Here is a 26807-nt window from a genome sequence, read left to right on the forward strand (position 1 = left end):
TTCTTTGGATTTCTAGCACAATAGTGGGCTTTATGTATAATTTATATACAAAAATATAAAGAAAATAATTGTGATGAAAAAGAAAACATGACATGTTTAGGCCTTCAGATGATGTCTTTTGCGCCTTTCCTTGCCTACAGATGATATCTATACATTAGTGTTAATTGTGTTAACCTCAGCCCATGCAAATTGTATGTATTTAGGCAGCTAAACCCTAAATGGCTCTCAAATTGCATTTTTTATCATCATGTTCCCTTGGAGGTTTATGGCAGTGCGCAATGATGCCAACTCCCTGGGTTCAATATGGAGTCACAGTTTGGTTCTGTGGAATTTGTTGCCTATTGGTGTGCAAACATTAGAAAGCCCACTACTGAGCTGGAAATCATGGCAAAGGCACTATTTGTCAAACTAAAAATATGAATGGAATTGCTATTCTATCAATTTCTCTTTGGTGTGTCATTGTAATGATAATAATGAGACAGTCAGCGGTAAAACTGAACTGCCTCTAGGCATTAGCAGTGGTTTTAGTTTGAATTAAAAAGCTGAATGGAGCCTGAAAACACCAGACAATGAATGATCTCCCTCCTTTTGTTCTTTTTATGCAGTGTTTGGATTGCAGCTTTAATTGGACACAGAAACAAGCACTGTTGACTTCTGTTTTATCATTTCATCTTTCAGAGTAAAGTCGATTTCAATCTAGTGGCGACAGCTTTTGCAGGTGTGAGACGGGACAGAAAGCTCTGAAAATAAAAAGAAGAGAGAGTAGAGACAAAAAGTCAGTTGAAACTTCAAAGGAAAATCCGTAGAATTGCGGAGTTATTTATGCGGACATTTCTTCCTTCTCTTGTCCCTCGCCTGCTTCTTCCTTTCTCAGCTCTGTCCACAAGCCTCTCCCTCTGAGAAAGCAATCTCTGGCTTTACACAGTCCCTCCCCTGAGGAAGCTGATAGATCTTTTGAATCCTCTCCTCTTTGATAACCCCGCTGCTTTTAGGTTCACCACCTGCTGGATGATGCTCTCTCTGTTTTTCCCTTGCTTTCCTTTTGCCTTCACTTTTCACCTTTTATTTCACCTTTGACCTGTACACACACAATGCTCTTTTATTCCTCACAAATTACACTCTGAAGTATTTCTAAAGCTATTTTTAGTTGAAAAGCACTTGATGGATCCAGAAAGTGACTCACTCACATACAGATTTATTCATTTACTGCACTTAGGGTAAATGGCTTTTAGGAATAGGGCTGCAACTGGTAATTCTTATTTTGATTTGATTATTTGTTGTCCATAAATATTAGAAACCAGGTTTACATTTTGACATGCCTTTTTTAGTCCAGATATTCAATATACAATGATGTAAAGCAGATAAAAGTAGCAAACCTTCCTTGATTAAAGCTTGTAAATGTTTGACATTTTAGCTCAAAAAAGCTAATCACTTATCAAAATTGTTTTGATTGATTGATTTTCTGGTAGTTGATTGATTGATTACATAATAATTTTAGCACTAAGGCATGGTGTAGTGTACCGATGCCATGCAAACTGTGTGGGATGCTTAAAGGTCCAGTGTGTAACATTTAGGAGGATCTATTGGCAGAAATTGACTATAATATTCATAGGTATGTTTTAATTAGTGTATATTCATCTTAAAATAGAAATTGTTGTATTATTGTTACCTTGAAATGAGCCATTTTTTATCTACAGACAGCACAGGTCTGGGTCACCTTCCATGGAGGCTGGTTGGAGGTTGAATGTTACACTAACCCAGAAAGGACAAACCAAACCCTGGCAGTATACATTCCCATTTTTTGCATTTTGCAGCCACCATAGTTTCTCCTACACACTTGAAAGGGGAGGTTAAAGTGAGGGAGTTGCGATCTGCAACTACACCACTAGATGCCACTAAAGCCCACACACTGGTCCTTTAACATTTGTGACTGTGTCTTGTCCAGTGTAAGACAACTTGTATTCATCTATAGTCTGTTAAAAGAAAACCCTATATCTCGTATAATATTTTTTTACCAGAGGTCTTTACTGGTCCAATGTCTTGGACCTACTCCATACCCGTTAAAAAAGGGACCTAAGTATATACCCAATCAAAAATTTGAAAAACAACCTAAATTATGTATATAGATGGAACACCAACACTAGTCAATTTCCATCCAAATGTCCCTTCTGGGCTACTGTAGAAACATGGGGGTTCAACATGGCATCCATGGAAGGCAACCTGCGGGGTCTAAGCTGACGAAAACATAATGATTCCTATTTTCATGTGATTATACATGAATGAAGACATATATATGCAGATTATATTATAACCTTCTAAATGTTACACACTGGAACTTTTACCTGCGTTTCCATCCATTACTTTTATGTGAGTATTAGGAGTTGGCTGATGGAGCTAATCCACTCCAGTGGGGTGCTGTTATACCACTGCAGAAGAAGAGGACATGAAATTATATCAATAAATAAGATGCACCAGTTGAAGCTCAGACGTTGGAAAACATGATGGAATTATGACATTTCTTTTGGTTTCATGTATAACCATGAGGAACATTACAGTCTCCTCATCGCTCCACACAGATCCGATGTTTCCGTCTTCGGCAAAACAAACTAGATGTCTTTGGAAGAATGTCCGTGTTAATATGAAGTTCCTAACTTACTTACAGTGTAGAGATGGGCCCAACAGAACAGAAGCCATATGAGTGAGGATTAAGTGTCAATTTGGACGTGTGTGTGTGTGTGTGTGTGTGTGTGTGTGTGTTTGTGTGTGTACACTCAGCAGCAAAAGGATTTGCCAGACTGACAACTGTTTTTTCAAAGAGAAACCATCCGTGCATGAAAGCGTGTGCAGGTGATTGTGTGTTTGCGTACACACGAGAAGGTTTCAAGGGATTCTACTGCAGCTAATCTTCTGTATCGACTCCGCACCAACACACACTCACACACACGCTGCGATGGTTGTCGTGCCCCTGCAGAGCGGCGCAGCGGGCCTCAGCTTCCTCTGTGCCACTGTGCCATCTGGCAGCTTCAGATGGTTTGGTAAGTCCACACCAGGGTCCTGCTCTTTCATCCAGAGGGACCAAGTCAGCAACACCAACAGAAACAAACAGCTCCTCATTGAACACACTAAAACCACACTAAATCCCGCTAAATCCCACAGTACAGATGTAGCCATGTAGGAACTCCTTCTCCTTTAGCATTCATTTATTGTTTCTTCTGGCTGACTGTGAAATTATCCTCGGATTTCTCACAGGAAAATGTGATATATGGCCATGTATGAATGTATAGGCTATAATGAATAACAGACAATATGCTTACAAATCCCATATATAGCCATATATGAAAGTATATATGATGGTCGAATATGAGCATATAACATGTATATATAACATTTGAATATATATTTATAAATCTAAAATAAACATCTAAAACAAACATCTATCAGATAAAATATCTGTTTTTCACATTTATTAAACTAAACCAAACTATATGTGCCGAAATAGAAATATTTGTTTGTACATATATGATATTATTTATGTAGACATACATGTATTCTGATATATACGGTTTGAATATAGTTGTGATCTATAGCTATATGAAAACATATGTATGTATACTTTATTATGAAATATGGACATTACTTAATATAGGTAAGTACATTTGAAACAAATACCAGTATGCATATTAGAAATATGAAACATATTTTTGTATGGGAGCATCCAGATACTGTTTCTTCTTTTAAAACCAGCTTCTATCTATTGTAAAAAAAACAACAAAAAGAAATGGTGCAAAACAAAGTGAAAAATATAAAGAAGAGCCTTTTCGCTTTGTGGTGTTTCTCACTCTTTTTTTCCTTCTATAAATGGATGGTAAATATGTTTCTTTCTCATTTGAATCTGGCAAAGGAGTAGTCAGGACGGCGCTTCTCTCTCTTTTCTTGTTACAGTGTGGGCAGCACAAGTGTCCCCTCTTGTTTTTTTATAATGCATGTCGACTTGAAGAAGCCCACACACACACATACCCATGAATGTGTGAAAGGGGCCATATAAGGGTTCTTTGCAACTCTAAAATTGTGTGAAATGCTGCGAGTATGAACTGTAAGCTGAACCAATGAAATCGCTGATAAATTATAGACGAGTGAATATGATTGTTGGGACATTCTGGAGTGCGAGTGTTACTGTTTTTAATTAGTCATATCATATCTATTATGATGCATCCATAAAACCTGGTGTCTTGGGTTTGAATGTTTGAAATGAAACAACTTAAGGTAAAGCCAGCATGCATTGTGTGAATAAGGTTGTCTCCAGAACAGCATCAGTGCTCTTTTGACATACTGTATATATTTACAAACTATGTGAAAGTCTATTGAAGGGATCACAGCATTCTTCCAAGACATAATTCCCTCATTTGGTGTTTTTATGATGGTGGAGAGCACTGCCTAACACGTCACTCCAAATCGCACAGTTGAGTTGAGACCTGGTGAAGGCCGTAGCATAAGGATTCACATCATTTCCATCCTCATCAAACCTCTCAGTGCGCTGTGTGGAAGACTCTGTGCATTAATTACATTTTCACCCAAGCTAACTATTCTATGGATTGTGTATGTGTGTGGATAATGTTTTAAAAATATTCATGCCCCCAAAAAGGTTGAACCTTGAAACTTTGGTGATCTCCTGACTCCTTAACATCTTCGTCAAATTAAAATGTTAAACATTCCCATCAGCCGCAGCTGTCCTTTATGTTTAGTGCTTATTAACAAATGTTAGCACACTAACACTTGGGTTGCAAAGGCATGAGATTTTCACAGTACAATAACTGTCTCAGAAAATATCATGGTATAACTAATCAAATGAGTTACAATGACCCTAATGAAAACAGAAGGGTATGATTTAATAGTAATCGTTTTCACAAAATATGATATCCTATATTTTCATATATAACACTTGTATGGTAAATTTTATATTTTCTTCAAATAACACTGATACAGTAGATTTCAATACCCTAGATAAACAAATGCACATGGTATGATAACAGTCAGTCCATATACCATTGCAATCCTAGCTAACATTATAAACTAAGTTGGTTTAAGATTGGTTGTTTACATTCAGGCCCAGTGGATTCTTGCAAATACCATTAGGAGCACTACGAGGAGTCAGAGGAACCAGATTTTTTCACAGATTATCTGTTGCATGTTCTACTGTCAGGATATAGTGAAAGTTTCAGCAAATATAACAAAAAGTTATTTTTTATAAAAATGACCTACTGCAGCTTTAATACTTGAAATTTTGAGTTGTTTTAATGGTATTTTTTCTTAGCAATATCTCATTTTGTTTGTTAGTTCAGCTGCTTGCCCAACATTTTTGGTCTAGAGAATGATATTTCAAAAGCTACTGGCCAGATTAGTAAGAAATGGTTCTGGTTCCCAGTGGGTGAATCTGGATGACATGATCTCCCCCAAACCTATCCTCTCTTTCATACTGGGGGGCAGAATGAGTAGCCTCATGGGCCTGCTAGCAGGGTAACTAAGATTTATTATTACTATTAAAATTGTAGGACCTTTTTTCATTTTGACATTATGATAAAAATCCAAAGGGACCCACTTGTAAACCTTACACTGCAAAGTTTACACCAGATTGTTGTGTCAGATTGCGTTGTCACCACATTATGAAATGGTGGACAGTGTGCATGCACTTTGAGTCAGATCCCCATTCTGACTGCTGAAACCTTTCATGCGCTGAGCAGTAATAATGCGAAGTGCACAAGGGCATTACAAACTCCACAGACAGAGCTTCACTGGCCCTAATATGTCCTGTGCCCATGCAAAGGTTGATGTAATATCCTGTTCCTGTTATTTATAGCTACCAAGAGGGAGTTGATTGTTTCTCTCTCTCTCTCTCTCTCTCTCTCACTCTCTCTCTCTCTCTCTCTCTTAGACACAAACAAAACAAACACTGTCTGCTTCTCTTTCCATCTTTCTTTATGCTCCAGGTTAATTTGTATTTTTTCAGAGCTAAATCTCATCCGATCGTTGCACCTTCCTCTGGGCAACCTTTCACCTTGAATTGGAATCTCAGTATGAAGTGAAGGTTCTCACCTGGTTCCACCCTCATTATATCTGGGATATGGCTTTCTGGAGTTAATCCCTCACAGTAACTGTAAAAAGAATGTGGACTTCTGTCTGTGCTGAATCAAACACAAGATTCTGTGCCCCGCACAAATGGTTTTCCATTATTACATTTGATTATTTCTTCTCCCTGCTGGTTCTGATATGCAACTTTCCAGTCTACCAGGAGGGATTTCATTAGTTATTTAACCAGCAAGATCCCAAAGTCAGACCAAATGCTTGAACAAAGCAGGTCAATGGAGAGGTATAAAGTGAAGCATCATTAAGTGGATATACCTGTATTCGCACATGTTCCAGCCCCTGGGGCTAGTTCAGGAATCCAGCAGTCCCATCATTTGCAGGAAATAAACCATACTCTTCTCATCATTATATTCTCTATTCATTAATTTATTCTCTAGTCGCTTATTATAATTCCTGTTTTGAAACCTTGCACACACATTCAAACACAGTTTCTTAGCTAGTGAATACCTGTTCTGTTCTGTGTTGATAGTCTCAGCTATTAAAAAGGAATGGATTTCATTTATTTTTTGCATTTACTTCTTTTGGACTTGAGTCATAAATTTGATGACTTCAGACTCGACCTGACAAAATGAAAAAAAACTCAACTTGGACTTTAATACCACTGACTTCACTTGGACTTGAGCCTGTTGACTTGAAAATACTTGATAACGTTAATAATGTTATTTAAACAGCATGACTGTCTATTAATTCCCCATTTACTGAATCAGCTCACGTTAATGCTATTCAATTCCAGCAAGTTGTCACTTCATTTGTAATTTGCAAAATAATGACTTGGTCCCACAAACAACAAACACATGGTTCTTAATGCTGTTTTCTGATTCCACTCTGATTTACAGTGATTTCTTTTGTGTTTTACACCAAATTAACACTGGATTAAATGATTTTGGTATAATAAAAAAGAACTAAATAGTAGTGATTGACTGGCACACCCAGAAACTTGTCATTTCTTGACTGACTTGAATAATGGGATGTGGATGCTCTTTGATGAGGTGACAACCTAACATGATTTTTCCCCCTTCATATTTCCCTTTTCTCTTCTTTGGCGGACACACCTGTAGCCACTGCTAGAGCAAACAGCTCTAATACAACAGGTGTTCTCAGTCATTTCCAAATTAAGCAAGATCTTAAAATCAGATGGGAGCAAGGGCTATTGTCTTTTTTATGCATTCTTGTCAGAACCTGCCACCTACATTACCCACAATGCAACTCAACTATCGACAGTTTATAAGTGAGGAGAAGGACTTTAAATTGGATCCGTTGTTGGACAGGGAGCCAGTGGAGAGTTCTGGATGTGCTGAAGTTTATTAAGAACTTTGGAAGATGTACCATATAAGATGCTGTTGCAATAGTCAATTCTAGATGTGATGAAAGCTTGGATGAGCGTCTCAGCAGCAGAAGTGGAGAGTGAGGGGCGGAGGCGTGCAATGTTTTTCAGGTGGAAGAAAGCAGTTCTGGTGATTTTGTTGACATGGTGTTCAAAGGAGAGGTTGCTGTTGAAGATAACTACAAGGTTGCGAATGTGTGGGGAGGGAGACAGAGTGGTGCTGTCAATGGTGAGGGTGAAGTTGTTCGTGTTTTTGATGAGGGATTTGGGTCCGATGATGATTATTTCAGATTTGTCACAGTTGAGTTTGAGGAAGTTGGCATGCATCAATGAATTGATTTCAGTGAAGCAGTGTTTAAGAGTGGAGTGGGTTGTGGGTGTTATGGATTTAGTGGAGATGTAGAGCTGGACGTCGTCAGCATAACACTGGAAGCGGAGACCATGACGGCCTCTGAGGTTACCAAGGGGGAGAATGTACAGGATGAACAGGAGAGGACCAAGCACTGAACCCTGGGGGACACCTTGGGACAGGGGAGCAGTGGAGGAGGTGCAGCTGTTGATATTGATGAACTGTTTGTGAGATATGGCCTTAGCCAGGGGAGGGCAGCACCAGTGACGTTGAGGGAGGACTGAAGGCGGGAGAGAAGAATGGTGTGGTTGATGGTATCAAAAGCTGCAGTGTGGTCCAGGAGGATGAGAATGTTTAGGTGGCCAGAGTCTGAGGAGAGGAGGAGGTCGTTGGTGACTTTGAGGAGGGCTGTTTCTGTGCTGTGTTTTGAGCAGAAACCGGTTGGAATGGTTCAAACAGGTCATTAGAGATGAGGTGGGCTTTGAATTGGGAGGCAAAAACACGTTCCAGTATTTTTGACAGAAAGGGAAGATTGGAGATGGGCAGGAAATTGCTCATGGTGTCTGGGTTAAGACCAGGTTTTTTGAGGATGGGGGTGACAGCAGCAAGTTTGAGTGTTTGGGGTACAGAACCAGTGCTGAAGGAGGAGATGATTTCTGCAACGAGTGAGGAGATGACTGGGAGACATTCTTTGAGATTGGATGGGATGGGATCCAGGGTGCAAGTGGAGCTCTTCATTCCTACCATGAAGTTGGACAGCTCCATAAGGGAAACAGGGGAATACTGAGACAGGGGCTGAGTGGTAAAGGGAGGGGGAGTTAGGTGGGGAGGGCAGGGGAGGTGGTGATGCTGCTGAGTGTATGAGATGTGAGGAATTGGTGGACCAGGCAGTGGTTAGAGAGTCTTTTTGCATTCCTGCAGGTAGTCTGTGTAGGCTTGGAAAAGCACTGTTTGTTACAAGGTGGCGTTTGCGGGATTTCATTTGGCGGAGTTCAGGAGTATACCAGGGAGCTGAGTGTGTGAATGAGACTGTTTTGGTTTTAATGGGAGAAAGCTGGTCAAGGCAAGAAGAGAGTGTTTCATTATAATAGTTGACAAGATGAGCGGGATGGGAGTCGGATATTTTACCCTCAAGCAAGGCTGAAAGAGCTGTGGGGATAGAGATTTAATATTTCTGGTTGGGGACGTCAATGACCATAGTGACTGCCAGGGGGTCAGAGATGGTAAGGTTGAGGCTTGAAAGTTGATGTATTGTGAGACCAGTAGAGCAGACCAAGTCCAGTGTGTGACCACGGCTGTGGGTGGGGAAGTTGACATGCTGAATGAAGTTGAAGCATTGTAGCAGTTCCAGGAAATCTGGGGCAGATTTACAGTTAGAATCATCAATGTGGAAATTGAAGTCACCTATGACTCATGGTAATGCTAAGAAGTTAAAAAGAAAAAACAACCTTTTTCAAAACCTAATTAAGAATATAAGAAAGCGCCTTTAAGGGCAAATTCATGTTCAACAGACACACTTGAGGTTGTTGGAGCATTTCAGCACCACGGCCAGCGCTCTTCCACAAAGCCTCAAGCAGAAGCTCACACACAGCAGCAAATAGGTTTCTACTGGAATGATAATTAAATGACAAAATGCTGAGATCCCAGAACACCTCGGGGAGCGTTCCTGCTGCTTGTCAACACTAATCAGACTTGAAGGTCACCCGTGTGTCCACGTTTTTGGTCAAGTGTCGGTGCCCTCTCACTCATTGCCTGACTCCAGAGGCAGCTAGTACTATCATAAACAGACAGCATGACGTAAGGAAACATTTCTCCCAGTGAAATTAGCCACCAGGGCTTTGGCCTACTTTCCACTGGCCTACTTTGTACCTAATGGGCATACATTCTACTTTGTTGGTCAGGGTTATGGGTTGAGTTATAGTCTTGTGGTCCAACACCAGTTCAGAAACTGTATTATTTTATACTGCATATGTCTGTCTTATGTAGATTCAAGTAGTGTTGAGTTAAAAGAAACAAGAAAGCTAAAACACAGAAGAAGAGTTGACATTACTAAGCTGTAGTTCATGAATGCGAAAACAAACAACTGTTCTTTTTTCTTCGGTAAAATGACAAGGTGCTCAAATTTGGACTACCCTCTATGGTATATTGTAGAATGTGGACATACAATATTGAATCTGAGTTGATTTGGCACAGATTGTGAGTTTCTTTCTTTTATAGACGAATAAAGAGAGATTCTATCCATCTATCCAGACCTAATGTCACTATTATTGTATTTATGTCGTAACAGCTGGTCTTCACTGTATTTCATAGCAGTATTCAACATTTGAAAAAGTATGTTTCTTCGTAGAAGTGCACATTTCCGCTTTTCCCACGTGTACCTGAACGCCGCACCAGTGCACGCAGCTGCGTTAGCCACCTGGATAATAATATCCGGCAAAACGTGCCCCCGTGATCTGACTCATTACTGACGTGTGGATATTAATGAACTTTTGACTTTAATACTTCCATAACAGTAAGAGTGAGTAGGAAGATCCCTCCCTGCAGCGGACTGTGTTCCAGTGTTTTTAATGAGACTCCTGAGGGTTGCGTTGTTATGCCACAGATTGCGGGTTTCCACGACTCAGCTCATCTTTGGTATCTCAATGACAAGTTGTCGAAAATTCATATCTATGCCACGTGGTCCAAGGTGCGACACAGTAAACCCAACCTACTGTTTGAAAACAGCGTGTCAACATGTCTGCTTGGCAAAAAAGTGAGAAAGGCCAAGCCCCGGGGCCATGGTGAGTTAGCAGCAGTTGTTTTACTCTTCTCTTTGCTCTCTGTGCTCTGAAGTAGTTTCTCCTGACTCTGAATGGCACACACACACACACACACACACACACACACACGCTTTCAACTTCGTTTTTGTGTTTCCCTGCTTATTTGCATATGAATCTGACAGAATATGACATTATTCAAATCATTTTGGCTATTGAATGGGTCATCCAATAAATTCGCCATTAAAATGATCCATCAAGCAGCATTTTGTTTTATTTAAATTTTAGATTTTTGGTCGGCTCTCCTCTTCACCAGGCTCTCTCTCCTTGCATGTTAACGAGCTATTACATCTAAAGATGATGAATGGAAGAGGGCATCCTAACAATCACTGTCTTCAATTCATGTGTACATAGCAGAAGATGAGCAAAGCAAACTGGAGTAATGGATTCATCAGGCAGAGTCTTCTCTCTGTAGTCTGGTTTGCTGACACAGACAGGCCCATGCTGCTCTGGTGTGGATCACTCCACACCATTTGAGGTCAGGACTCTGCTTAATTATAGATAACACAGTGGGAAGGTAAAGCCAGATTTAACAGTTTTGCTGGCAACAACATCCTGAATTGGAAGCCTCAGCAGTGAGCAGATGACACTTCTGTCTGTGGTGATCTGAGAAATACATTAAAGGCAACTTTGAGGATTATTAATGTGGAATGCTGACCACCCCTTTGTTGTGTTAAACAGGGTTGTGGTTGTATCTGCTTGCTCATATTGGGCAACCTGTGGTGTATGGAAGTCAGTGGCTGCCACTATTAAAATGAATTAATTTAATCAAATTGACGTTTAATCTTTCCTTTGTTTTTGAATGATGTACATGTAAAAAAAAAAAAAATGTTTATAATATTTAGGAATGCAAATAGTGCCAAAATTAAAATGAATGCTCCGTTGATCAATAATTTGATTTCTGTATACTCCTAAGCATACACTCAACCATGGGCATATGGCAGTGTTATGCAATATCCTTCTAAAAATTATTAAAATTCAAACTTATCTCATGCCCACATTAGGTAATTGTCACATGGAAAATGAAAATGGTAAGTAATATGTTGATAAAATAATTGAATTTTATTGGCAGCTAATGGCTTCCATAAGGGCTGGTATTGGTTGGAGGACAATGTGACACGGTTTAGTCAGTGTTGTCCTGTATGATACACTACAAGGGGATTCATGTAGGCCTACTTGAATGTTTTAATTTTTTTAATTTTCTAACCTTTCAAGTGTTTGCTTCAGCCGCAATGTTTTACCAGCCTTCAAAAAGTCAATGGAGTCCCGTGTTGGTGCTGCAGATTGAGTTTTTCACTCAGCTGGCATGAAGGCTCGCATCTTGTTCAGACTGCAGACTCATAGAGATGATACAGTCTCAGCAGTTTTTTAGGGTCAGACCCCCCCCCCCCTTCTGACTCCTTCAAACAAACACACACACACACACACACACACACACACACACACACACACACACACACACACACAGACAGAGTAAGGATTTTGAGCACCTATCTGGGGATATATTGCCTATCACATGTGAATTAGCTGGGGTAAATCCTCTTGTGTGAAAGGTGTCCAAGTTGCACTTGCCTCTGTTTAGAGCTGGGGTCCTTAAGAGGGAATGGGGGAGTTTCCAGCAAAAGGAAGAATAGAAAATCTTTTACTTTTATGTCATCTTTTGGAAGCTGGAACAGCAAGGAAAAAAATAATGTTGTCCACCTCCAGATTCCAGTCTGATTGACTATATAGACAGCTAGGAATAAATCCTCTCCCATAGCTGCTTTTGTATTCAGTTTGTTGAGATGTTGAACCTTGAGAAATACATGTGCATGTGTGTGATTAAAAACAGCTCATTCTAAGGTAACAAAAACACAATGATTCTTATTTTCAGGGGGTTATAAACTAATGAAAACATACCTATGAATATTATATTCCAGGAGTAAGTGTGTATATGTTACACACTGGACATTTAATACAACATACAGTATTCTAATGTTACTTTTTAAACTTTTTAGCTGTAATCTCTGCTGTCTAAAACCACCTTGTTAAAAAAAAAAAAATACTATCCCACTTCGACCTTGGTTCTCCACTGCAGACTGTTTTGCAGTCACAGGGCTGTTTATGTGAGCTCATTGTCAGATTTTGTCAGCTCAGTAAATGAAACTATTACATATTCAGTACCTGGCACCTGCTTGTCAAGCTGTCTGGCTGGTCAGAGAACCAGGTCCGGAGGTCTGACACTGTTTGACACCGCTCAACGTGCTCAGACTGCTGCATACCACTGTCAGGAGTCAGCCTGAAACTTTACCTATTTCCGTCCATACAGTCCGGAGCAAGTTGGGTGAAAGTATCGAAGGTTTATGAATCAGTGATGTTGACATTTCAGTGAATGAGAAGTGCAAGTATTCGTGGTTAAATGCACACCTTTTCTGAGCTGATGATAATGCAGAGCTTGAGTAGTGTGTCAAACTGTGTCTGTTTCATGTGGAGCTCGGCTGGGGCTGTGTAACGTCTGCAGACAGGTGTGGGAATGTTAGAGCTCAGTCTGTCCGGAGCTCTCTGAGGAACACACCTTTTGATATCAAACACAGTCTTTAATTTTGTCAAGGAGCATAAAAGCAAAGTCTTTATTAGGGGTGTACTATGTCCTACCCTCCTCCCTTTGTCTTTTTCTGTGTGCCACACATTTAGCAAATCTCCTAGACCAGGATTACTGCTTCCTAGGGATTTAGGATTTCTGCCCGCCCAACACATGTTGCACAGTTCAGTTACCGCCGGTGTGTTGTGCTTCCACGTCTTCCCTGCTTCCCATTGATGCAGCCGCTTCAGTCTCGCTTTCATAAGCCGTTTTCAGCTCTACTGATGAATGCTAGCCGAGGAAAGAAATAAGGTAACGATGGCAGAGCATTAAGACAAATTGTAGCTTAGAAAACACACTGCTGCCTCTTTTTGGTCTTTTGAGATGGAAGAATATTGAAGCGATGGCAGTGCAATAAGCAGGTTTACCAGGGCAATAACATCACAAGATTATTGACCAACTGTTGATGCCATTCAGAGACTGAGAAGATTTTTTTTCCTGTTGGCTCTTTTTCTTCAAATTCTGCTCTGAACCCAGGAAGGAAACTGATACTACTGACGATACTGAGTTTATAAGGAGGTGGAATAACAGGATATAGAACATTACCCAAAAGGAACATTTACTCAAAAACGACTTGAGGCAAATGTCTCTTTTGCGTACCTAATTTACTGAAAGCTTCATTTATTCTCAAACGACATTCTCATGGGATCATCCCCTCGACTTTTAGCCTGCAACTTGTAATCTCAGTAATTCCTAATGAACACATCCAAGAAGAGCGTCTTTTTCCCCATCGGCCCAGTGTCTTCAGCCTTGATGCGCTCCACTAACACGGCCGCCACCGGAGACATGCCTGGACCTCCGGCTAAAGGGGCTTTCTCTTCAGAGTGGGACAAGGAGAAACAGAAGCAGGTGGCTGAGTGTAAGAGCAATCTGCTGCAGGCCTCTATGTCCAGTGTGCTGGAGGAGTTCTTCTGGATAGGCAGCAGCATCGTGGCCTTCTCTAAGTGGAGGCTTGGCTACATGGGTAAGCTTGTTCGGATATCAGTGGTTATTAGCAGTAACACTATGACTCACATTTCCATTGGGCAGTAATGGTTGTCTTTTAGTGCAACTGGTCAGCAATGGAGACGTGGTTTACCTCACAGTGTGCTGTGTGAGCTGATATTGAGCTTATATTGTTTGCAAGGACATTTATTCTCTTCTAGTGCTTGATGACTCACGCTGATCTTTAATCAGTAAACAGACTTTTATTGGTCAAATTTCTGACTAAAGGTTTGGAAGAATCAGCACAAAGTCTAATGTCCCACTGAAATTCAGCGTTAGAAAAACATTTGAAACTGAGTCTTTTGTTCCTTTGATCGTGTCTTTTTGAAACAGCAAGTGTAGAAACTGTAGGGATGTAAGGCTGTCTGTGGTTGATGCTTCTGACTGATCTCAGAACTGACCGGGAGCTCCTGTTCTTTCTGTTATTTCCCTCCAGCATCCTCTCTGTTTACTTTTGTCTTCAACTACAACAACATGTTGTAAACAATTTCACCACATCAATTCATACTGCCCAGAGCAAATTCACATCTTCTACTTCTAAACTTTGCTTTGTGTTTTGAACTCTTCTTTACTTTTGCCTGAATCATAAAGTATGTAAGAAGTATTTTCTTAGGAAGTGGACTCTCTTAATCCAGTTAACATCGTGTCCCCCCACATTGGACATCTTGATGCGTTGATTGGCAACAGATGGTTGACTACTCCTGGCAAGAGTTGAATCAACCAATCAGCTTGCTTGATGCTCAGGTTTCCACAGTGAGTTGTTGACATTTGGAAGGTGTCTAGGTCTGCTCCTCTGCAGCCTACAGTTGCCCTTGATACCCTTAACTATTGAGCTGCAATATGGTTTAAAAAAAGAGAAAAAAAAGCTTTTTACAATTGTGATATGATTCACGATAGTGGGAATGGTTGCATCAACATTTTTCTTTTCACTGAAAAAAGTATTAAGTAGTAAGTAAGTATATGCCCATTGAGCAGTCAGAGGTTCATTATCTTGCTTAAGGCTGTGTATGTTTAACCTCTACACTATCACCATGTCAGTCTTCATTAGGTTTGCAGATCAACGTCAGCAAAATGACCATCTGCACCTGTGTGCAAGCATGTGTGCGTGGCTACAACATATGGCCTCCTGACAATCCCTCAGGGCTTAACCTGGTGCCCTGACAGTGTCTGACTCCGCCTGCTTGGCCCATATTGTGACTGCTGCAGCAGGTCAGCAGCCAGCCAGGTCCCCCCGCCACGTCACTGAGGTGACACACCTCTCGTCTTACCTGGCCTCGACCTCAGCTGTGTTTCAGTGGGAAACGGCGACCTCGCCTGTCACCTGTTTGCCTGCTTCCTGCTTTAAGCACATTAACTATCCACAGCAGCTGAGGCCTCCAGCGAGACCGCTAGAGCCTGTTAAAGACAGGAGTGTTGATGTAGGTTGTCCCATTACACGTAACAATGTCCTCTCAGGACAGTGGATGGAGAGGCCTGAGATTTACTGGTGTTGACTCTCATTGATGTGGTTGAAAATAGCTGTATTCTTTATAAAAAACACATTTTAAAAGTGGCATTTGAATGTTAGAATGTTTGAATGGCAGCATTTGCAAAAGTTTGTAATTTCACTGTTGAGTTTTTCTGACGCTCCGTGTACACAACACAGCATTTACAGGAGGAGCAAACAGGGCAAAGGCACTTTTGTCTAGTTGTTGTCACTCTCAATGAGACTCATTAATCAAGCTTGCAGATCTGAGCTCCTTTGCAGCCGTTTGAACGTGCAGCTAACATCCAGTGATCCTTCACAATGGGCGTCCTCTCTGAATCCACACACACTTAAATCTGTAAAATGTTGTAACCATGGCAACGGGCCTAGACCCCCACTAGTAAAGTGTGCACTGCCTTTCAGTGTGCGTTGTGCTCTACTTGTGTCTCTCTCTCTCTCTCAGGAATTGCGGTCCACTGGTGGCCCGGATCTGGTAGCCACATATGGTCCATGACATAGCCATATCTCAGCCAGCTGTATGACCTTAACTGGCCCTTTGTCGGATCAGAGGAGAGGAAGAGAGATTGTCTGACAAATTACATTTTGCAGTTTTGCAAAAGAAGTGAAAAATCAATAAATATTCATCATAATTTGTTGTTGAGGGATTTTTCATTTGGGCCAAATATGGCAATTGTGTGTATTATTGAAGTGGCTTTGTTAAGATGACATCTGGAACCAGTGCTGAAACTTTTCTGGTCAAGCACAGGAACTTCCAGAAAACTCGAAATTGTGAGTTTTAAATTTAAAAGTTTAAATACGTGCTTCTTGTGTTGGTTCGTTTTGCCATTAGATTCCTATTTCTTTCCTGGTTAGGACAGTTTGGCGCTTTTGCGTCACATGGGAGAACGGAGAGCAATGCTGTGCGGTTGACACCTATTAGTCTAATCAGTGCTCAGAGAACAGGGAAAAATTTTACTATTAGAGAAGAAACTTCTACATTTGGCTGATTTTATTATTTTATATACCACAAAACACATTCAGACCTTATTCCAAATGACAAAGACATTTGTGTGCAGTGGAGCTTGATTAACTAACTGATCTGGTAAATAGGTTTTAGTGCAGGAGGCGGTGCATCATCTTAATTAATGGACTTTTGTAAGGCTCATACATTTTGCCAAATTAAATGTTAAATGGCAGTGACATACTGTACTGTACATTTGCGCTTAGAAATGTTTTACTGTTTTGCGGTTCGACAGCCAACAGCTTTTTGACATTATTAAATCAACTGGTCCCTCTTTCTCTCTGCTGCAGTACACAACACACTGAGCTTGTTTTGTCATTCATGGTGTTATATGAAATTGGTGTGCGTGTCTAAACTGAAACTGAAAATTTTAAACAGCTAATAAAAAGCAATATTTTTATCAGACAACAGCCAATGCATTCCACCTCTCCACACGGACTGTTTACCTGCATACAAAAAGAGCCTGCTCAAACGTGATTGGTCAATACAACTCGGCTTACAAACAGAAACCAGAACGCTTCCAATGCCAAAATCTTGGTCCCTTGTCTACAGATTCTGCATTCATATGGAGCTATCTGTTTATAGAGGTTAGGTTGAATGTGGTAAAGTTGCACTGTAGTGTTTTCAGCGCTCATCTGACTCAATCTTGCAGTTTATGACTGATTTTAAGAATTTTCTACAATGTTTGTGTGTTGCTGTAGCAACCTACTGTATGCTGTGTGTCTTTATTGTCTCCCCAGTCGTCCTGATTTTAGTCGCATCTAATTGAAACTCCTTTACCATCCTGGTGTCTGTACTCTGTAAAGTCGGAATATTCTATGGTGATATTTAGGTAATTTTTTTGTACACATGTATACCTATATTTAGATATAAAAGACACACAATTCTAATTCAAGTTAATTGGTCTACAGATAGTACAGTGTACCACCTCCTGGAGCCTCAGCACCAACTGTGAACACGAAGTCCCAAACTACTGGACTGTTGTTTAATTGATCACCGGCCTTTATTGTCCAAGCTTAATGAGCCGTCCATAGGCTATGACTAACATTTCCATTGGGCAGTAATGGATGAACAGCATTACTTCCATCACTTACTGCTGAATGGTTGTTGGTCTGTGCTTTTTGTTCTATATGTAGAGTTGCTTATTTCAGGACCTACATTCAGTATTTAAAATATTCTTCTGTGTGGTTAGAGGATGATGTAGCGGTCGTGATAATATCCATGTTTGAAATATTGTTGCTTTGATTTCTTTTATTGGTTGCTTGATTGCCATGAAGCAGTGGGCTACAATGTATGAAGTACAATTTGGACACCTATAGCTGACAGGATTTACGTCACCCTTGGGTTAAACCCACAATCCGTGCTACTTTCATGTGAGCACTCCTCAGTAGGAAGACATTTCAAAGATTTAGTTGACTTCCCGAGGGGTTTTCCCACACATAGCTAGCTACATTACAGGAGCAAACACATTCTGCTTTTAGTCGACTCGCAGGGGAGTGTGAGCAGAACGTGGTCTCCTTTCCTGCCTCCTCATCCGTGAGTAAATTGTGTTCAAGCCATCCACAAACCGGAGTGTCGTCTATGTTGAAACGAGTGTCTCTGATTGCCGTTTGATTAGATTTATCCTCTCACTACACTGAAGTCAAACAGGGACTCGTAACTGCTGCGCTGTTTTCTTTTCAACTTATCTCCACTTAGTCCAGTGAATCGGATATCCCGACAGTTTCCTTTTAGTGTCAGTAAAGCGAACACTCATGGTAGGTTGACAGCGAGGTTCTGGACGCAGGCAGCAGATAGCAGCAGATGTAAATGTTGGCCAGGAGACTGTGATGGCCATTAGAGAGTATGCAGCTCATCTCTGACAGGAGGAGGAGGAGGAGGATGAGCCACTTAGATCGGTGTCAGGAGGAATGTTTACAGCAGTGTGCCTTCCTGACCTGGGAGCCTGCAGAGTCAGGATGCTCTCATTCCAACCAAACTTTGACAGCAGCTCATTTCATGGATTACTAGCCCCCCTCTCTGGCTGAAGAGTGCAGCTCCTTAGCTCTGTTACAGCCACTGGGCATCAGGCGCTGCAATCACCCAACAGCTATAGAAATAACCTTTCCCTTGAAATCAATAACAAACTGCTTCATAGCCATGTTGCATTTATGTTGCATGAAAAAAGTCCAAGCTGTAAAATCATTAGGGTCAATTGGTTATGGATGACATATTCCTTTATTCAACCACAGTACATTGAATCTCAAATAGCATTGATAATTGGTTTGTTCTAGTGCTTTGTGTAATGGCTCATGTACAAATCCACACAATGATTTTACAATGCACATTCAATTTACAGTTTATGAATGATGTCTTGGATTTGGTGCATTAATATAAATTGCAGGACATTGTAGCTACTCAGTGTCAGTTACATTTAGGGCCAATCTGAGGTTCAGTACAAATACTAAAATATTTTTTTTGCTGAACAAGATACACACAGAACTATTATGCACATGTATGTAATTTTATGTTAAAATATAGAATATTAATATTACATTTGCAGACCAAAACAACAATAATCTTCACGGCAGGAATTCCATTTTAAAATCCAGCCTTCTTCACATTGATCTTCTTGTGGATTTGCAAATACTCACCCCAAATGTCAATTTCACATTACATCCAGAACACAGATGATTTTCCCTGCGTCTGCAACACGGAAAAAACAACAACCGGTAATTGAAAAGTAAAACCCTCTTGTCTGGGCAAATAGTGTGTGTGAATGTGATGTATGTAGTTTCGCCTGCCAGCCCCTTGTCCCCTCTGTTTCTCTTTTTCCAAATCAACCCAGTATGGGATGGATACACTGACACCATGTGACAACTCTATGCTCAGTGAAATGTATACACAGATGAGTGGGAAAGGCACAGAGAGAGAGATACTGTAGGTAGCTTTGTCGATGATGGCAGACTCTCCGTGTATAGCACAGTTATTTCAAGTTGTGCTCAATCAGTAGTTCATCATTTTTGTCGTCCAACTATGTTAGATATCAAAAGTGTTTTATAATTGTTGCGCCCATCTGACAAGCAGTTCTGAAGAAGAATCCCCTCATACTTCTGTTGCGGTGACAAGGCGCAGCTCCCGAACAGAGTTTGACTTTTTGTTTTTCTGCGACCATTGAAAAACCATGAAAAGTGTATCGACTAAGAATCCTTTTATTGACTAATGATTAAGTCCACCATTAGGGGGCAGCACTACTATCATTTTAAAATATAGCAACAATGTGAAAATTCATTTTCTAACAAAGACAAAAAAAAACACCGAGTTTTCAGTATCTGCACCGACTGTGCTCTGCTTAGCCTGTTAAAGCCAAAAATACTACTTGAACCTATAGAAAGCTACACACAGAGCGCAATATAGTCAACAAGTCACATTGTTAGCCTCACATTGCACTGGCGGTGGCGTTATGCACTTTGCCATTGAATTCCTGCTCAAGACTATATTAGCGGAGGTGAAGAGTACAGGACTGAACTACATTAACAATACCCTGGGGGTGGGCGCTCCGCAGTGAGACCACAGCCAGGGCCAAATCAATGCTCAGTTAGAGCGATCCATCACTGCTGCTTTGCATTACTAACTTACACAGCAGATATTTTGGATGTACCTACGTTGCATTCAGGTCAAATGCGTTAAAATGTGATCCAGGTTCAAATAAATGTATTTAAAACTGTCAAGATTCCATGCTTGGTGTTTTCTGTGGACTTTTTTCAGCTTTATCAAACTTGACTAACCATGTGCTCACTTTGCGTTGATATGTTTGAGTCAGATCAGAACTGAGAATTGAGAAACACAGTCACCAGACCGGATGAATGCGAGCTCAGAAACATGCTTCGTGTTTTCCTGTTGTCAGTACAACATGTCATACTCACCACTCTGCTGCTCTCGCTTTCTTTTTTAACACACACACTGTTGCCATTCACTAATACTCACAATTCTTTGTGGTCAGTTCCATTTTGATATTTTTTTCTATCACTAAGCGAACGCCAATGAACACTTCCTGCAAAGTTTCTGTCCCAATGGCTCAAATGTAATAATCTCATTGAGGGTGGGCAATGTGACGTTATATATCATATATCCTCTGCCTTTTAATATCTCTGGGTGTATTAGGCCAGTGGTTCCCACCCTTTTCTATCATTGAGTAAACTAAGTGATGTAGTTTTATGGATATTTCACATTATATTCAATGATAACAATAACAGTAGAGATCAACCGATAAACTGTACAATGAACCCAAACAGTGAACACAATAACTGCAGGAAGTTTGTGTAAAACAAGTGATGGGTTTTCCTGATATTTTTAGGAACCTTTTACACAATTCTGTCAGTATTTTGTACTTTTAATTATCATACATACTAAATAGGCTTCTTTTTTGACAAACTAAGAGCTTTATTCTCCCTGATGCTTGGCAGTTGTTCTGTTTGCTCTTTGGTTGTTTTAACTGTGTACTTTTCTAATGCAGGACAAGAGTGAAGGCTCTGGATACAGCTTGTGTTCAGGTCTTCAAAGTTTAGTTTTTAAATAATCTAAAGTTCTCTTCACAGAAATTAATCTAATTCTTAGACTTTAGGCCTGCTCTGTATATTTTATTTAGAATTTATTTATTATTCCACTATCTTATTTGATTTTCCAGAAGAAAAAAACGTAGCAGTAGAAGTAGCAGTAGTGCCTTCCTCAGTGTTCATGCTGCATTATTTTAAATTCCCCTTATTCGAAAATGTACAGCATGAACTATGTTGAGAAACTTGTGTTAAGAAGCAGAAATGTTAAGCATGTGCATCATTGATCTGCTAACCTTATTCAAACACGGGTTGGTACTGATTTGGCCTAATTTCCTGCATGTTGCACTTGCTAATTGATAATATGGCCACATAGGGTGTAACTGCAGCCCAGGGGCACATGGCTGTCGACACCAGCCAGACCAGGGCTGATTTATAAATTAGCTTCCTGTGGAGGAGCTGTCAAATTCTGCCCCCCAAAATAATGGCAAGGACATGTAGAGAATAGGCTGTTGTTTTAGGTTTTTTTTTTTTCCAGCGCCACCATTCAGGGTTTCATTAATGTCTGTCTGTCTCTGTCTTTGTCTTGCGCTCTGGGTATCCTTTTATTCCTAGAAGGTGTGGAAGGATTTCTGTAAAATTTAGGCCACAATATGAATCCTCACATCTAAAAAAGAGCCCCTGGTTTTATTGATTTTTCCTGTTATTGTTCTTTCATAGTCTACAGTGTGAAGTAGAGATCTTGTTAAAGGGCTTTTCGTGGAGAAATTGCCTCTTGCTGTCGCCTATCTTCTCGCCCTTTCTCTTCCTCCCACGAGACAAGCAAAACCCTGTCGGCAGTGACAGGCATATCCAATGCGTTTGCTTTGCATTGCTGTGTATTCATGTGAGTGTATAAGTAAATAACTGTTTTGCATGAAAGCCCAGATGGATTTTTGTGGAAGTGCATACGCGCGCACACACACACACACACACACATACGTCCAATCTCCTGAATTAAATTATGTTGCTGTGCACATTTTAGTCTGTCACACTTTTTTTTCCAGTTGCACTGCACACTCCAGCAGTTTCCCTTTTGACATCTTTCCAATCTTTTTCTTTTCTTCTGTCTGTCTTGTTTTCTTGCCTCCAGTGGAGAAATGTATGAGCTCCATGCAGATGGGGACCCAGATGGTGAAGCTCCGCGGCGGCTCCAAGGGACTGGTGCGGTTCTTCTTTCTGGACGAACACAAGTCCTGCATCCGCTGGAGGCCTTCCCGCAAGAATGAAAAGGCCAAGAGTGAGTGTCTTCTTCTTCCTTCTTACAGTCACAAGGGAACAGTATTTCAAATCAAATACTCATGTAGTTCAATGTATTCATAGTTTCAAATGTATGGGAAGCCATTTGGGCTATATTTCATGAGACAGACAAGGGCTCGTTGAATGTTACCAGGCATCCCATAAGCATATTTTTACTCTGAATCTCCATATGTCATCCTTCCAAGAGTTTCAGCCTAGTGGGCCTTTGACAATTCAATTTGTAAGAAAGATGGTCACAGCTTCTTTTGTAAACAGAAACTGTGAGTACACCAGCTGCTGTTAACCAGACTAGTGCATTTCACTTTAATGACCTTAGCCAACTGGTATTGATTAAACATGTCACATGACTTGGTTAAGTTGGGACATAATGAGTAGGGCTGAGAGAAAATATTGAGGGTATTGTAATGCTTTGTTTTGTGCTGTTGCATTGATTGTCAAAAACATCGCCAATTTTTGTGTTTAAATCTGTGTTTTTAGATAAATACAAATGCCGATCCCACTATTCTGATGGCGAACAACGTTCCTTTGCATTAGAACATTATGGGATGGTAATGATTCTTCTAGGTATTAGGTAGGACCTCAGAGAAACAGTGTTATGGTTTGTAGAAAACCTTTTTTGATTGAAAAAATGCCTGAAAATATAAAATTATCTTATTTTGTTTTCTTTGGAAAATGACCAGTATAGACGGGATAATGCCCTTGTTGGTGTCCATTATCAGGAATTACTGTACAATGTTGTCCATTACTTCCAGACAATGGACACCTCGTCAGGCATTATCCCTTACATATTGAACTGTGTATCGTGATACATGTCCAAGGGCCAGATTCTGCTCAATACACAGCCCTAATAATGAGGGGAGCCACTGTTTAAAACTGTGTTGGACCAGAATGCTTGTCAACAGGCAGTGAGTGTTTGTCCCTGACAAAGAGTTCTCAGAGAGCTCTCAGGGCCACCGTATTTTTGGATTTTTGCCACCATGTTGTGCCAGTGCCTATCTCTCAGCTTGCCTGTTTATCTGTGTATGTTTGACAGGCTTTTAGTTCTGCTAGATTTAATTCCTCCTTTACGTTTCCCCAGGGTTGGAAGTGTTGTTGTTATTTAGAACTGGACATTCATTTGTTTTCCCGACACAGTATCTGCAACAAGCAAGCAAAACCATTTCCTGCAGTGTTTTAGAATAAAAGAAGGCTAAGGGACTTGTTAGCAGCAGCTCCCAGTACAGCTGGGCGTCTCATGGGGGCTTAGGGGCTCAGTTTCCTGTTGCTCTCCCTCCTCTGTAGCCCTGGATTTAATAAGCTCCTTAAGTCGACTTAATTATTCATCAGCTTTAATCTGGCCAAACAGTGTCTTACACACACGTGCCACTAAATGAAAATGACACACACACACTTCACTGGCAGATCAGAACAGTTGGAGCTTTGTGGTTCTCCTGCGCAGTGGGGGTGCTTTCTTTTAAAGGCATTGAAAACTAAATGACACAATTTATCCTAAATCGTGAAGCTTTTACGGTTGGATGAGTAAAACCAGGTACTATAAGCTACTTTCACATACCAGAGTGGGGGAAGTGCGCACAGAGCATGGCTTCATTTCTCTTAATCCACCCTCCACACACACTTCTAGAAACTCAAGCAGGAATGACACGCTGTCTTCTCTTAGCTCTACATCTCGAGTCGTGCTTTCTCTTCACCAGACGCATGCGTGTGCCCATCTTTTAGTCACACCCCAGCTGACACAGCCTCACCTTGTGTGTGTCCCTGCAACCCTCATTTGATATCATGACAGGTCTCAGTCACTGGAGAGGCATACAAAGGTCTGCTTTAGCCTTTTCTGGCAGTGTATTCCCTGGCACTCTGTGTGCTGTTCTATCGCAGAGCAGTCACTGGGACAGACTGGTAGACAGGAAACACTGCAGGCTTCGCACACTGACCATGATGCACTGTGTTTTTGGCAGCAGACCCAAACAGAAATGTACATTTTGACCAATAAACCACCAACAACAACCACAACATAAAAATAGTTAATTAATTTAGTCAGATATTGTTACATTTTCTCTTACTTCTAAAATATTTAGTCAACTTCATCCTTCCTGTTTTAGTCAATTTTTGGTAGATGAAAATTGAACTATTTTTAGGTGTAGACTAAAATGATTTTAATCTGAAAATACTAAACTATATTGACCTGAAAATATGAGTGTGTGTCTGGTGTTAGAATTTATATATCACAAGGATACAACACAGGTTTGTATATAGAAAATCAGTTTGTAGATAAATGTATGCTACTCGTAAAGACAACAATTAAATAATAAACAAATTAAATAAAAAAGTAATATATATCTATATAAGTTGTATGTGTTGATGTACATGTTTTGTATTATAAACTCAATTAAATTAATGAAATGACAACCCAATTTAGAAATACAACCTGGCCAGCAAAACCAGCCAATATCGTCTAAGCAGTCAGTCAGAATGGGTTGGTCAGGATGAGTTATGATAAATACGTGCTTGCCAAACATTTAGCATGACAGGATACTCAGAAAGAAGCCGTGTGTCTCAGTGAATTCATGTAAAGACTCAGCAGTTTGTACATTTTTATAGCTCATACTGTTGACTAGTGCCTGTACAGTTTGTGGATACACACTCACTGAATCACCCTCAATCACCTTGCCTCTAGTTGCATTAATGTGTGACATTAGTCACATATTACACCTCTGCTGCTAGCATTCATGACTAATAACACCAGTGGCACATTTGCAGCGAACGATTAAGACAGTTTACAAGAAACAAAATGCATCATCAGACATTCCAGGGATGTACTCGAGAATATACTGCTATGGTCCGTCATGATCAGGTTCATAAAGCTTACCAACACCTACTACCTCAAAAATAGCAGTACAACAATGACTCAAAGAAGATAAAAAAGAACAGTAGACACACTGGAGAGATTATGCAACAGAGACTGCAGCTGTCAATAAAGAGATTAAATAAATCAGCATGGAGTAATATACATGTAGTGGTTTGCATTTAAATTTGACTAGTTTAAGACCAATTCATTAGAAAAATGTTAAGCTTAAATACACAAAGCCTAACTACACAAAATAATAAACGCAAAGAAAATCTAAATTTGAGAACCTTAGATCCCTGCTATGGCCCTGAATATTACACGTGAATATATTGGACTATTATTACTGATGCATTAATACTTAAGCAGTATTTACTGTTGGTCAAGGTAAAGCGACTTTAACTCAAATAAATGTTGTGAATTAAAAAGTACAGTAGTACTACCTCAAATCATTACTTCAGTTGTATTAGTGTAAATGTACTTAGTTACATTCCACCATTTAAAGCCAAGAAGTGCAAAGCAAATGCAGATCTGGCCACCAGTTTTCACCATCTTGTGTACAAAGTTGGCTAACAGATTGATTACTTGATTGTCCTGAAAGCAGCATGGATGTATTGAGTCCATGTTCTGGCAGTCTGCTTATTAGATTTGAATATTTCTAGTGTACAGGGGGAAACGGCAAAAGTTAGACAGTCAACAAAACCACCAACAGGAATCATTCCCTGATGATTGATCATCATCATCATCATCCTCCTCCTCAAGCGCTGTTATCAGGCCATCAAATATTCCAGACAGTAGTAGCAGTGGTTATTCTTATCTACCAGGTACCTGCTGTATACTTCTACATAATTTATTAAAGTGCTCCTGCAGTCCGGAAACATGTACCCATACAGCATCTCCAGCGGCAGTTTGTGGAGAACAGTGACAGCCACATGGGAGCACACACAGCACACACAGCACAGCAGCAGCATGTCGAATGTCATGTTGATGGCATCTTTGACATCCAGTATATACAACCGCGACAAAACCGCAGGTTCTATACCGGAGGGGGGGGGGGTGCGCGTGTGCGTGTGACCGTGAGTGATATCCCTGCATTATGAATGAGTGTGTTTCATCCATGTAATATATTGTATGACTGAAAGACAGAGAGAGACTGGTTATGTCCTCTAGGTATGGATGTTTTTGGGGGAATGAACCTGGTTCTAAACAAGAAACAGAAGTACTTCATGTGCTCTCTGTCATGGGGAAAGCTAATGAATGACTCTAGGCAGTGTCTTCCGGTAAGATGTCATTACCATCTCATGAATGTTGCATCGTAATAAACAGAGCTCTCTGGGTGCTGCTCATTGAGTATTTTAATCTGCCGTATCATGAAGCCTGAAATCAGACCTAAGAATTTTGCCATTAAAATATTCCT

At 40.4% G+C, this 26807-nt stretch overlaps 1 protein-coding gene across 9 annotated transcripts in view; it reads left to right on the forward strand.

Annotated features, from left to right (window-relative positions):
- plch2a (phospholipase C, eta 2a) overlaps positions 1 to 26807 on the forward strand; it is a 192532-nt gene that overhangs the window by 116483 nt on the left and 49242 nt on the right. For 5 of the 9 annotated variants that reach the window (XM_051426364.1, XM_051426365.1, XM_051426369.1 and 2 more), the window contains one exon: positions 22385 to 22531. In XM_051426364.1, coding sequence (XP_051282324.1) covers positions 22385 to 22531 — 147 coding nt within the window. Of the gene's footprint in view, positions 1 to 10359; positions 10595 to 22384; positions 22532 to 26807 lie in introns of those variants that run through there. The other 4 variants (XM_051426371.1, XM_051426370.1, XM_051426372.1 and 1 more) reach the window with 3 other exon arrangements.

This window comes from Dicentrarchus labrax, unplaced genomic scaffold, assembly GCF_905237075.1.
Source record: "Dicentrarchus labrax unplaced genomic scaffold, dlabrax2021, whole genome shotgun sequence".
NCBI classification, from domain to species: Eukaryota; Metazoa; Chordata; class Actinopteri; family Moronidae; genus Dicentrarchus; species Dicentrarchus labrax.